This window comes from Ceratotherium simum, chromosome 6 (assembly GCF_057802395.1).
Source record: "Ceratotherium simum simum isolate JZ-2026a chromosome 6, ASM5780239v1, whole genome shotgun sequence".
Taxonomy (NCBI): Eukaryota; Metazoa; Chordata; class Mammalia; order Perissodactyla; family Rhinocerotidae; genus Ceratotherium; species Ceratotherium simum.
In genome coordinates this window covers 18,368,606-18,382,634 of record NC_141905.1, presented here as the reverse complement: position 1 = coordinate 18,382,634, position 14,029 = coordinate 18,368,606, and the positions used below count along the sequence as shown (strand labels likewise).

At 41.6% G+C, this 14,029-nt stretch overlaps 1 protein-coding gene across 1 annotated transcript in view; it reads right to left on the bottom strand.

The window, feature by feature from the left end:
- Positions 1 to 14,029, bottom strand: part of PCNX2 (pecanex 2) — a 302,893-nt gene that overhangs the window by 240,343 nt on the left and 48,521 nt on the right. Inside the window, exon 9 of the mRNA XM_004432376.3 lies at positions 3,544 to 3,679. Within this exon, the coding sequence (XP_004432433.2) occupies positions 3,544 to 3,679 (136 nt within the window). The remainder of the gene's footprint in view (positions 1 to 3,543; positions 3,680 to 14,029) is intronic.

The window sequence follows — 14,029 nt, the reverse complement described above, 5'->3', positions numbered from 1 at the left end:
ATAGGTGTTATTATCTCCATTTAAAATAATAATAACAATAATGCCACTCTCATAGACTTACACAGAGCCTTAGTTTACAGAGCACATTCACATAAAATACTATCTCATCTTTTAATGTGGGACAAGTTGAATGGGCTTGAAACTAGATCCAGGTGAGGGTAAATGGCAACAGAAAATGCCATATTCCCACAGATCCAACACTGTCTTTGAGTGGACTGGGCCTGCCTCTCAACCAGTAGCGTAATAAAGAAGATGTTTCAAGGGGATTACTCAAATACTTATACAACATAATGGAACGATGTAAGATTTTAAAGTCATGGTAATGAACCTATAGAATATAACCAATGAGGTTACAAGTGCATGATGGATAAACTGAGGCACAGAGAAGTACCAGTTTATAACATGGCTGCATGTGAGACTGTGATTGATAATATTCAAATCCCCTCAACGCTAATCTGGAGTTCAGAGGACAGATTTCACCAACTCCACATGTGCCCCAAGCTTCATCCTTCTCTTTGTGCTCAGGAACTAAGCTCTGCAGCCATGATGATGAAAAAGAACCTCTTCCACACGTCTGCGGAATGTAAAAAGAAGTTGACCAGCCCTACTGAGAACTTTCCTTGCAGAGCCGCTTCATTCAATGCACACACACTTTATTTGTGCCAGGAAGAACTTCTGACAAGTCTTTTCTCTGGTCTGGGCTCACCTCCTGGCCACCACGGGACCCTGTACAATATGGTCCTTTGCTAGAATAAGAAGAGTTCACGTAACATTGTGGTAGGGGACTCCTAGTCCACATATGCTGCACTCGGGCTGCTGTGAAGGACAGAGGGAGGGAGGATGGGGGAAGGGAAGTCATTAAATAGTTTTGTCTTCAGAGCCCTATTTCCTGCTTAACTTGCCTGGACTTATCTAAGAAACAGTTCCTCATGTCTTTACCCCTATGCGTCTATCCTCCAAGAATGGTGAACACACCTGCTTTCTGTCTCACCTCCAGACCTTTGCCCCCAAGCTTTTTCTGTGGCGAACTTCAACTCATCCTCCATATTTCAGCTGAGATGTCACCTCACTGAGGAAGCCTCCCTGATCCCCTGCATCCTGGCCAGGGACTTCTACGTCCCACAGACCTGAGCCTATCCTGAGCATCATCTCCATCATAAATAGCTGATTGGTTGACCAGCTAAGCTGCCTGAAGGCAGGGCTGAGTCTTTTTGTCACTGCATACCCAGCCTCTAGCCCAGGGCTGAAGGTACAGTAAGTCTTCACTAAATATGTGTGGGATAACAAACAGGAAACAACTTAATTGTTATTTTGTGGCCAAAACCTAATCTAATTCCCTAGTGATATCAATTAAATTTGGAAAACTAAATAGTAAAACTAAAGAAGTTTTTTCTGATATGAGACCTTTGTAAACATTACTAAAGGTCTCAATATGAGTCTGGATAGCACTCTTCATTTGTCCACCTCTATACCTACATAGTAAAACAACATTTTTAAAATTTTACTTAAAATTAAGAAAGTTAAAAAAGTTGATGTTCATCAATAAATTCAGCTGAGTGATTAACAATGAAATACTACATATGAATTTAGTTTTTTATACACTTATTTACATAATTGTGCCACTTACAAAATTTTTAATGTAAAATAAGGAGTGGTGTGCCTCTTTCTAATTTATCCATGCAATATTTACTTATTTCTGAGTTTCTGCTCTACCAGGGATGTTTTTGAGATATTAAATCAATGTATTTGCATCTCTGACAATCTGAAGTTCCTAGTTTCCCTGTGGCTCTGCCACTCATGGAATCAATGACATTCACATCTTCCCAAACTATCTGGATATTTTCATATAACCTTCCCCTCCTTGGAGGTTCAACACTGACGTTTTGGAGGCAGGAAGGGTGGTAGGGAGCTGGAGATTCCCAGGTCTGTATCAGAGAAAATGCAAGTTTCTCAAAGAAAACCCACATTCTGCCAGGCCTCCCTGCAACGCGGCTTGTGGTGGGAACTAGCACTGGCACTGAGGTGGGGCTGGCCACAGGGCATGCAGCGTGGAGGACGCAGCTGGGGTCCAGGCCCATGAGAGCACACAGAGGTACAGAAAAGATTGGTGAACCCAAAGATACTGGTGGAGAGGAGGAGGCCGCAGAATGCAGGGTCCTCAGAGCTGGGGCTAATGGCAGAGTCAGCAGATCCTAGCACTGCACTCTAACCAGGCAGGAGCAGCCACCCCTCTGGAGGCACCACCCAGAACATCCGGTGACCAGGCTGGTGCCAGGCATCTGAGCAGTGCTCAGCCACCAGAGGCACCCTCCCACCTCCACTTGCCTCCCTTGGTCTAGGAAAGCTTCCTGCAACCAGAGGCCCTGGACAAGAGGAGAGGGAGAGACTGAACACATGTAAGTAATAGCCCTAGAGACTGATTCTTTGAATTAACTGAATACTTGCTCCCACAGAAACTCCTTCAAGCCTGAAAGGGCTGATTACCCTTCACTGGCACTTTTAAGTCTTCCCTACCCAACCTCCTCTCCCACAAGTCAGCAGCAATAAGGATTCCAGACAAATACAAGATCAGTTAGAAGATAACACAACATTTTTTTTTTGCACATATGACCAATGGTGTGTAGATTTCAACCCCCTATACTATCAAGCATCTTTTAGAAAAATTTGGTTAGGCAATCATAACAAATATAAAACTGTATTATTTTTTCATAGGTGAGGTTCTCTAGAAGAAATCAAAACATTGCCAGGAGGATGGTAAATACAGCATAAAGACACTTCACACTAACTCGACAGTATCCCATCTGTAATCCTTTTCCCTCATTCCTTACCAGCTGAAATCCACCTTTCCTCAAGGTCTGGCCCAAGTATTCCTTCTTCTATGGAGCCTTCTCCATCCTCTTTCTCTGAGGTGCCCAGGATTGAATCTGTAGCTCTAAGTTCATGTCTGGGTGTGTATCTTACCTCCCACGTTATCTTTTGCTTTGAATTCTTTGCTCTGCCTCTCACAGGGTCTCATTAAAGGTACAGTGAGTAAGTGAATGAACATTAGCAAGTTATCTTTTGGGAAGCTTCATATTTTAAGCCCCTTGATGACCATGTCATTTGCTCCAAGAGTAAAGTCTCTCTTCAAGTCAAACATTTATCTTTAAGGATCTCTGAATGCTTAACTTATAAGGCCATAACAAATTAACAAAAAGCCAGGTATTTTCCAAACCATGGGGAAAACCATGAATTCGAACCAAGTGAGCTCTTATGGGATTTGTGCATCCCAGCAACAAAAGATCAATGTCAGTGAATTTCTAATGCATTTGGAAGAGCAGTTAAGACAGTGGCAATCCTGTCAGTATCAAAAGAAGGGTACCCGTTATCCAAATGGTTTCTCTTCACATTCATTCAGTAGACTACCATGCAGTGGTATATCCACAATCCAGTGAGTAAAGTTCAGGGCAAGACCTGACTAATTCTGTTAGGTCATCCAACCTAGAAACAGGTTTCAAGATCCCTGCTTCTGGAACATTCACAAACAGCAATGCTGGAGCGTACCCGTGGGGTTTCTGACTGGGTCCTCCGAGCCACCATTAGTAAGAGCTGTTGTTGAAGGGCACTGACTGCAGGGTCCCCGGATGAAGGATCTTGACTCTCAGAAGTTGTGGTACTGGAGGAACTGATCTGCATCTCTCTGAGGAAGGGCAAAACAAAAGCTTCGGTCACCTGGAAGTATGAGAAGTCATCTATTTATTATGTACAAACATGAGGACACTAGGGATCCCCATCACAGGCAGTGGATAAGACTTTACAACCTCACACAAGCGGTTAAGAGTTGAAAATTGTGTATATAAAGCTACCTTCAGGCAGAAGGGGAATCACCTTGCACACATTCAAATTATGCAGGCTATCCCGGTTACAGTTTGCCATAGGGTAGGTATGTAGATGCCTGGTGTTCTAGAAATGATGATCTTAATTTTCTATATATTTAATGGACGGGGAGCTGGTAGCAACAGTTTCTAGCCTCATATTTTGTTAAAATAATAAGCAGTGGGCTGGATAATTCCCAAGACACCAACTAGGCAGAAACAGTGGTCATCTAACACCTCTGCTAGCTCCTCCAACCCCCACACTCTGCATCTCCTCCTCACCACCCCACCCCCCAGCCCACAGCAAAGAAAGTGCACATTTGGTAAAAGAAATGCCTCGAGTAATTAAAAAAGAGGACATTACTGAATTAGTTATCTATATCAAAATAGTTTTATTGTCTTTAATCACATATAGATTGACAGGACTTAAATTAATAGAACTCTTTAAGCAAACTCATGCCTGGCATTTTTCCCTTGGCTCAGAAAGCAAAAACTAGGACGCACTTCACCTGCTTTCCTAGCAGGGTGACCATGCCTTTGAGGAGACGATATTGGCTGCCTTTCCTACAGTCATTTCTAACAGAATTCCTACTAACATAACTCTAATTTTATTCAATTCATCCAAGACCTTGTGCTTCAGAAGAGAGATTAGGTCCCTCCCTAGTCCTAGGGGTAAATCCTGGTCATCCCATGCCCATTATGGTAATGCCATTCACCCCGGCCAGTGTCTGGCTCTGGAATGGGAGTGTAACATTATTCTAAGAGGCCACTGTGTAGCAAAAGGGAGTCAGCTGGGGATAAGGGAGCTCATCAGCAAGTTTTTCTACGTCTTAAAGGTAACAAAAGTAAGAGACCCTCTTCTGCCTGGTGTTTAGATGCTACGTGAGTAAGAAACACTTGGAGCTGCAGCAGCCACACTGTCATCATGAGAGACAAGCTTGAGGACAGGAGCCCTGAGGACAGCAGAGCTGAGAGAAGGAACAAAACTAGTTTCTTGATGACAGCATCGAATCTCTCAATTAACCAGCCTTGCACTGATCATACCTTTGGACTTCTTGTTTTCTGAAATAACACATCTTGTTATTGTTTAACTCATTTTGAATTTGGGTCTCATAGTACTTGTGGCCCAAACCACCTCAAGAATGCAGACGCTACACTAACGTAATTACCTTCTGATTTCTAACCACATTTCATTATAAAGTCTCTGTTTTTGTATCTTTCTTTTTCCTAACTTCCTACTACTAGGAACTATTCATAAGCATATGAATATTTATTCTACAGGAACAATATTTAACATACTTCCACTATTCACACACGTACGCACATAGAAACTTCTCTACATTTTTTAAGACATAATTTATGACTATTTGATGATACATTTAATAAAGGCCTCCTTGTAAAGAACCATTTAGGAAACATCATATGTTAAAGTCAGGGTTTAAGAAATGAATCAGGTGGGATAAGTACATGGAGTCTGAAAACTTAAAAATCCAATCATTCCATGATTTGGATGACTGTTCTATAAAGTGCTTTTGCTTCCTTCTATATTAGTGACGTAATATCTGTAACAACAGAGAAAAAAATGGTTAGATTTATATAGACAATGTTCATTCCAACTTTTCTGCTTTGTATAGAAACCACTGAGTTCTGTAATTCTGTCGTTTCATAGCAAAATACAATAGGATTGAAAGTATTTTGTTAATACAAATTCAGAGAAATCTAAACTCAGCAAATGCCAGAACTTCACTAAAACCCAAAGATTAATCCGACTTCACGGTAGATAAGGTAGGTGATGACTATAAATAGGCAGCAGTGGGATGGAAATGTGTGCTTCTGTGGGAAAATCTAGAAAGTGTATGGCACCCTCTACTGCCAACTGAAATATGCCAGCAATTGACTATTGTGTAAAGGGTAACAAACAGCTGTTACAGCATACAGCCTCTGCCAGTGCCTCCTGCTGGGAAACACAATACAAGAGGAAGTGTCCATGCACCACAGCTTAATTTTAGCATTTTACTTAGCATATTTCTGATTATAAAATAATAATAATAATAAATAACATCATTTTCCTATGCAAGCCATTTAAAAATCCTATGTAAAAATCTAGGGCTCGGTTTTCTTTTCAAAATCTTCTGGATGAGTTCTAGAATTAAACAGAACTAGGCTTGAACTACTGCTTTACTACTTACTATCTGTGCCTATAAGCATGCTGTTTCCTACCTCAAATCTTCACCTATAAAATAGGGAAGATCCCTTCCTCACAGGGATTGTCGTGAGAATTAAATCCAACTAGGTATGTAAAGCACTGAATGGTGCCTCCCATAAAGCAGACACTTAATAACCACATCTAAGCTTTTTACTTCCTTCTATTGATATAGGACTTTGTTTACTCTCATATTAAATAGCAACATGACCCCTATGCTTTTCACATAAATAATGTATCAATCCTAGTTGTCTCTATTAGCCGGAATGGGGGAAGGGTGTCTTGCCCTCAACTCACACCTAATCCTCCTTATTTTACAAAGACAGACTCAAACAGTATGTTAAGATCCCTCTTAATTAAACTCCTTTACACGAGTTGAATATTCTAGACAAGGTACAATGATATGAAGAAAGATCCTCCTCTGAGCTTTATGACTGGGTATGTCCTCATCAGAAAACCTGCACTGTTACGTGTATATGGGCTTCCTGTTAGGCCAGAAGGAGATGATTAAATGCTCTGTCAGCATTGCTCCACTGGAAGAGATGTATATCCCCCTAGTCTGACACAGTTTTCTGGGGTCCTGATGTTATGGTTGTAATCCATGGAACCAGCTTGCCCACTCAAGAACCAAAAAATCTACCATGTCACAAAAATTACTCAGTGGACAGGAATCTTCCTACCAATCCTTGAAGAATTCCTGTCTGTCTTCTTTCACTTGTATCTCAGACTGTCCGCTGCTTAGTCTCCCTTTTTAAGCTATGGACTGTGTGCTGCACAATCATCTAAAAAAATCTCTGTTTTACTAACTTAAGGCCTGAGATTTCCCCCCATGTTAATAGACATAAAGTGAAAGTGCTAAGTTTCAAGAAACACTTCCTCCTCTGCAACAGCAATGGAAATGGAAATATTCCAAACCCGTAGCAACTACATTCTGAACGCCAACAGAGCGATCCTTGCACATCTGGCCTGGATTATCCTGCTCTCTGGTTAATCTCTGGTAAACTAGTTTGGGTCAGGGCTATAGCATAGATAGATTGATTTAACATAGATTGAGCTCAGAGCAATAGCAGAAGTAGTGACTAATGGTGGAAACTACAAAAAGAGCAGCGACTAGAAGGAAATGAAGATGGACCAGGGGCTAGAATCTAGTCTGGGCCAGAATGGTGCACTTCTGCATGGGCACAGGTGGGTATCCAAGTGACGGTGACGATATTCCATCATATGGTACTCCCCAGGTTTTCACTCCCCTAAACTTCTACAAGCAACAAATAGTCAAAAGACATGTGCTGCCTCTACATTTTCCCATTGATGTGTAAAAACATTCCTGAAATTCTTCATCTTCCCCAGATCTCAAAAATTATAGCCCACCAGCCTGAGGGAGAAATCTTCTCTTTTTCTGCCTGTCCTTTCCTGTTTCTCAGGCTGACTCGGGGGACATGGGAACAAGCCACACAGAGGGGGAGCTTAGAAATGAAAGTCATGGCACATGTTCAATATGTGGGATATTTAAATAAAGCAGCACTGTTTTGAAAACTATAATCTGCAATTTAGAATTTTAACAGGGATTCTTGTTTTAAAGTCTGCAAACAACTCTTCTGTTATATGACAGCAAAATTCATCCGTGCATTTGAGAAACAGGGAGCACCAGAGGGGGAGTGAGATAAGGCCTTCCAGCATGGGCTCTGACTGCCACCGTGTGGCGGTCGGGGCTGTGACCACGGGAACAGTAGCCCACTGTGTGGCAGAGCCTCTTCCCAGGGATTCAGAGAAGGTGCCTCAGAGAACAGAAGTCTTTCTAGAGTCAACCTCATAAACCTTCCATCCTTATGACTCTGTGCCCGGATGAACATTTCATCTCTCTCTAACGTGTCTAAAAAAACAAAATAAGCACTACAGTGAAAAGATCAGACAGTAACCACTGAAAAACAAGAGAGAGAGAGCACAGACATTTAGAAGGGCAGAAACTCTTCAAAGGCAAACCTCCAGATAATCATTTGCTTCTTCCTGATCACTTCCACCTCTATGGATCATAGGCACCAAGAACCCCCAAAGTTTTGAAATTTAAAGCAATAAAGACATAACTCTCTATTATGCAAGTCAACAGAGTGAGGCAGCTATACGCATACTCTCAAGTGTTCATAATTAGAGTTGAAAGTTTCAACTTATACTTGAATGGGACACAGACCTGGGCATGGCTAATATTGGGAGAATTCACAGCATGTTACTCTACATTTTGAAGACCTAACTGACTAATTTCAGTGCCCCACATTCTGTCTCAGTTATTCCAAACCAGGGATCACTCTTTCTTCTGACTCATATAAAAAAGAGAGTCTAAAAGAGATTATTATTTTTTGCAACTTTCTGCCTGCTTACCTTCTGTGGGAACCAGGTATATTCATAAGCATTGTGGCTTTCAAGGGCTTCTTTGAGAGTTGACCCTAATAAGTAAGGGAGGTTTTATTGAGATAAGAGTCAGACAGGCTGATAATGTCAACAAAAGAGTAAGAATTCTGAGGAAGCAATAAAGATTAAGCACAGGGCTTCAATCCACCTTTGGAGTACAGCATACAATGGGTTTAGAGATTTCGGACAGCTTTCAAAAATAAACCTAATTTATAATGAGAACAATATTTGCTTTGACAAGTACTACAATGATCCATAAACAAATAAAAGCCAAAAATGAGTGAATCCAGATAAATAAATACATTAGTACCCAATCTATTCCACTTTTTAACTAAAAACAAGTTGTGGTACAAAAATCCCCAATAAAAATCCTGTAAACTAATTTGCCCAAGAATGAGTCTTCCATTCGTGAACTACTAGGCCAACTTTACGAGTAACAGATACTCAAAATGAATGTGTAAGTACTATGTCTTCCTACCAGATTAAACTGAAAAGCAGACAATATGCATTTCATATGCATTTTCATTAGATTGCTTATGACACCAGAAAGCTGGATTAATACTGAAGCATAGTTATATATCTTTCACAGAAGAAAGCTCTGCCATGTGGCTTGGAAGAATTTACAGACAAATGAAACGTAAATCTTTGCTGAACAAAGAGAAACCATCAAGCTTTAATTGCAAGACCTACAGGGGAAATAACAAAAGTCCATTGCACAAAGAACCCTTTTGACACAAAACACAATTCAACTTTCTAGACAGCTTCACCTTCAACTTCCTAGGCAGACAGCCTACTTCAACTTCCATTTGCTAGGCAGACTGGTAACTTAAATTTCTAGGTAGATCAGTTCACTTTAGGCTCTGAGCTATTGAATCGATCCTGTGTTCTGGGTAATGAAGTCATCCTCTGAAAGTTTTTTTAAGTAGCAATTCTAAATGCTGCAATTCAAGCCATAGTTCCCTCATTCTAGTTTCTGGGGAAAGCAGAACTACATTAGATAATGTTACCAAAGGTACCTGCTTTATGGACAGCTATTGTGCTACCGGAAAATGCCGCTTATATTTCTTTGACAGTTATCGAGAAATGTATTGGTTCCCACAAAGACGGTGGGGCCAATGAGGGAAATTTGTTTCCTCTCCTGGTTTCCTCCAGAAATCCCCAAAGAGATATGGAAGGTACATTGCAAACAATTCCCTATTCATACTTGGGGAGTCAGGGATATAAAACTGTCACATGGCAACTAGGCATAACAATGGCGAAGAGCAATGGCTTTCTTGCCAGTAACAAGAATTGGTGGTTTAATAGCCTAGTTGGAGGCACTCCCAGCTACTGAAGTCGCCTGAGAGGGAAAAGGCTGCTTTTCCAATATCTTCCATGTCTGCAAAGCTTAGAAACAGCCCCAACTAGGAATGCTTTTAAGTTCAAAATCAAAGTTTACATTTACTATAGTAGGAAAACGCAAAATTTAATGGCATTAAAAGCCAGGGATATAATATTAAAGCTGCCTACTCTAAAACTGCCATAGAGGCCAAAATGTTGGAACACAACAGGTTGATAGGGAGAATACAAAGTACTTAACCACCTGAAAATCTCATGAAGTGACTGCAAAAAGTGCTAGAGGAAAGGCATCCACGGCCTAAAGTCAGGATCTTCTGCTCTATAAAGTCAGGGTGAACTTAATCACCGTCCAACTGCCTTGTTTAAAGATAATAACAGCAGCTAACATTTACTCAGTGTCCTCTCTGGCAGGTACTATCCTAAGCACTATATATACTATTATAGCTAACTTTTAAAGCCACCAAATGGGCTGGCCCGGTGGGATAGTGGTTAAGTTCACACACTCCACTTCTGCGGCCTGGGGTTCACAGGTTCGGATCCTGGGCACGGATCCATGCACCGCTTATCAAGCCATGCTGTGGCAGGGTTCCTCCATATAAAGTAGAGGAAGATGGGCACAGATATTAGCCCAGGGCTAATCTTCCTCAGCAAAAAGAGGAGGATTGGCAACAGATGTTAGCTCAGGGCTAATCTTCCTCACAAAATAAATAAAGTAAACAAAAAGTAAAGGCACTCGGTGAATTAACTACTAGCGTCATTTCTGTTTATGGATTAGAAAACTGATGCTTAAGATGGTTAAGCAAGCTGCTCAATGTCAAACAAAAAGTTACAGTTAGTACTGGAATTGGAACCTGGTCCAGCCTAAGACTAAAACTCGTGTTTATGCTGCAAGATGCGAAACCTCTGATTTCAGAGAAATATGGTTCCCGATGTCACATTTTCCATCACAGTCACCTCTCCTATGGACAGAGAGAATTATTTCCCCTGAATGAATGGAACACAGGACGAGAAAATCTAATTTGAGTCTCAACCTCTGATTTCTATGTAGAGTGGTTTAAAGAGAGTCATTTTCAGGGTTTTCTTTTTCCTCCATTTTCCGACTTATAAAAGGAGAAGATAACATTCTGTATTCAAATATGTTGACCAGGCAAACTGCTAGTCCTTCTGGATCTTGCCCCCCACCCCTCACAAGGTGAGGGAGTTATTTGTTGATGTTGTTTTGATGATCCTACACCCATCGGGTCACATCTCTCTGCAAATAGGTCTAATTACTCCTGCTGCAAATAGAAGAAAGCATGAATTCCCAACCAGGCTTCATGGTCCCCAGGGCCTGACTCCTCTCCACCTGTTCAGCTTCTCACCTGCTATCCCTATATGCCCAGCTGGACTCTGCACTGTCCAGAACTCCAACTGGGCTATCTTTGTCATTTCCAAGGGTCAATTTGATTCAATTCAATATTTATTGAACATCTATCTACAGAGGACTAAGTGAGGGCTATAAAGGCGTGCTAGTCATGGTCACTTTTCCTTAGACAAACACAATCCAGAAGAAGAGATGGGAGTCCTGCACAAATAAATGAAGCACCAAGGAGAACGTGATAAGCAGTCTTCTGATAGCAACATGGAAGGATGGAGTTATTTTCATGGTGGGGATTGATAAGGAGAGAAGTATAAAAGAGGCAGATTGCAATTTCTGCTTTGAAAGATGAAAATTCCAAAAGGTGGAAACGAGTGGAGAAGGGCATTCGAGGCAAAGAAGAGCAGAGGTTTGTGAGGAACAGCTGAAGGTCAGCTAGTGTGGGTCTCACGGAGCGGGGAGGTGAGGGATAGGGCTATAACAGGGGTCTGGAGCAGCAGCTCACTGCGTACTTGCTCAGGCGGTGGGGACCACATGAGGGCGTACCAATATCGCAGGTGTTAGTAAGAAGGGCTGCTCAACAGGGGAGCTCAGAGTGAAGACCCAGGTTCAGAGCAGGACTTGACAACTGGCAGCCCACAGGCCACAGCCAACTACACACATGTCATCTGTGCTCCATGGTATCTCAAAAAAATTAAAACTGACATTACACAAACTAGATTTTTACAAATACCTGTGATTTCCAGCTCCAGGTGGAACAAAACGAAAAATCCGGTCACCCTAGGCTTCTTGAGCTTCAGTAAACTGAAAATAAGTAGCAGCAACCCTCTGTAGACAGGATAAATGCCCTCAATGTACTGCAGTAGCCACCCCTCCAGTCATTTGCACTGGGCCCGCTTCACCTATTTATATTACCTGCCTGGGCACCAGGAACTCTGAGCTTGCGGCCCCTGCTCCGGGCAGGGGAAAGGGGGGGAGATTTAAGTGTCCACTGGCCACTTACTAGCTACTGAGGTTGAGCGTGTTTCTTAATCAGTCTTAGTATCTTTCTCTGTAAAATGGAGCTAATATCACCTCCCTCAGTTTTGTCATGCAGATGAAATCAGATAATTTAATACTTAGCACAGTGCTTAGCACATAATACATATTTAATAAGTGGTGGCTGCTACTACCAGAATGATTATAGGAAAACGCTTCCTTCAGGGCCAGGAAATGCCATAATGTGGCTTCCCACAGAAAGACTCGAGGCACACTGGAACACAGGTGTCAGACGTGAGTGACCTGGCCCTCCAGTTTGCAAAATCCTGACCTGCTGGCATTGCACTCAATCAGCTGCATTCTGTTCTCATGTCACTTTTTATGTCAGAGATAGAGATGACACTCTCCTCCATACACACACAAACACACACACATACAGAGGTATGTTAATGCAGGGACTAAAATATTTCAATTGAACCAGCTTTCTTGCTTTTATCCTATTTTACAACAATTTTTCTTTCATACAACCAATTCAAAGATAGCCAAATCATCATCACATCATGAGCGTCCACGAAAGCCAAGGCTTATTACAAATCCAAAGAAATTAGCTTCCCATGAATGGGAGGCATAGCTTTCAACATCTCTGAGTCTGGGGAGGAGTTTGAGACTGTTGGAGTATCCACCATAAGCCTGTCAGACAGCAATTTAAATCCAGATCATCTGACTCTACAGAGGATGAAGCCATTTTTCCTATGTATGAATTAAACAGATGGCAGCCCTTTAACTGCTTTTCCAGAACTGCCTAGAGAACAGCTTCAATGCTATTATTTTGCTAAGCGAAGCGACCAGAGTTTTGTGCTCACGCATCAAACAGGAAGCACTGTACATCTCCTATGCCCAAATGGGCCAGTGAATTGCCATAAAAACCCATAACAAAGCCCTCTCTAAAAGACTAACTTATTTCAAAGAGTAGACAGTGTAGAGAATATATATATTCTCAAATAATAGTCTATACATATAATAGTAAACATGTATACTATTTTATTTTATCTTTGAAGCACAAGAAAGAGAAGATATGCATGGCAACATGTCATTCTTTCCTAGAACTCTTAAGACTTAAGACTGTCAAATTATCTTGGGGAAAGAGTAGGTGATCAGACTTAGAACTGGCATGTGAGACTGGTGGACCAAGACCTTGTCTATCAGAATGTTCACATACAAGAAATGCTAGAGACAACTAGGGACATTACATAGTTTTTCTTTAAGGGGAAAGTTGTTTTTACAAAACTTGATCATCTTTCTCTTTAAAGAAGCTCAGTAATTAATTCAATTGCCATATTACCAAAAACAGAGAGTCTTCAGGGGTCATCTGTTGATTTTTGCTGCCCAGCATCCATCTACCCTACTCTAAATTTCCCTCTGAAGAGCCACCTCCATACATTCTCAGAGGGACCCTACAATTCCTGCTGTGTGTATGAACATAGATCCAAGCCAAGGTCTTGCCTTAGTGACGGGGCTCAGGGTACGTGGCCAGTCAGAACCAGTCAGACACAATGAGATATATTGGGATTTATGGAAAAGAAGCACACTGTCCCTGCTGGACTGGAATGAGAGAAGACATAAGGTTTGGGGCTACTACAGCCATCTTTTTACCACCAAGGTGAGGTATTGGAAAGTGGTGTCAAAACAGAGGAACAGGAGAATGATGGAGAAAGAGAAACCACACCCTTGAAGACATCTACCCAAGACGTCTCTATTATATGACCCCAAAATTCCCACTCTGATGAAGCCTGTTTGACTTGGACTGCTCTCACGTGTAACAGAAAGGGGTCTAACGGTTCTATTTACATGAAAAGGCAGTGCCAGGAAAGGAATGATATTCTGAGACTCTCTACT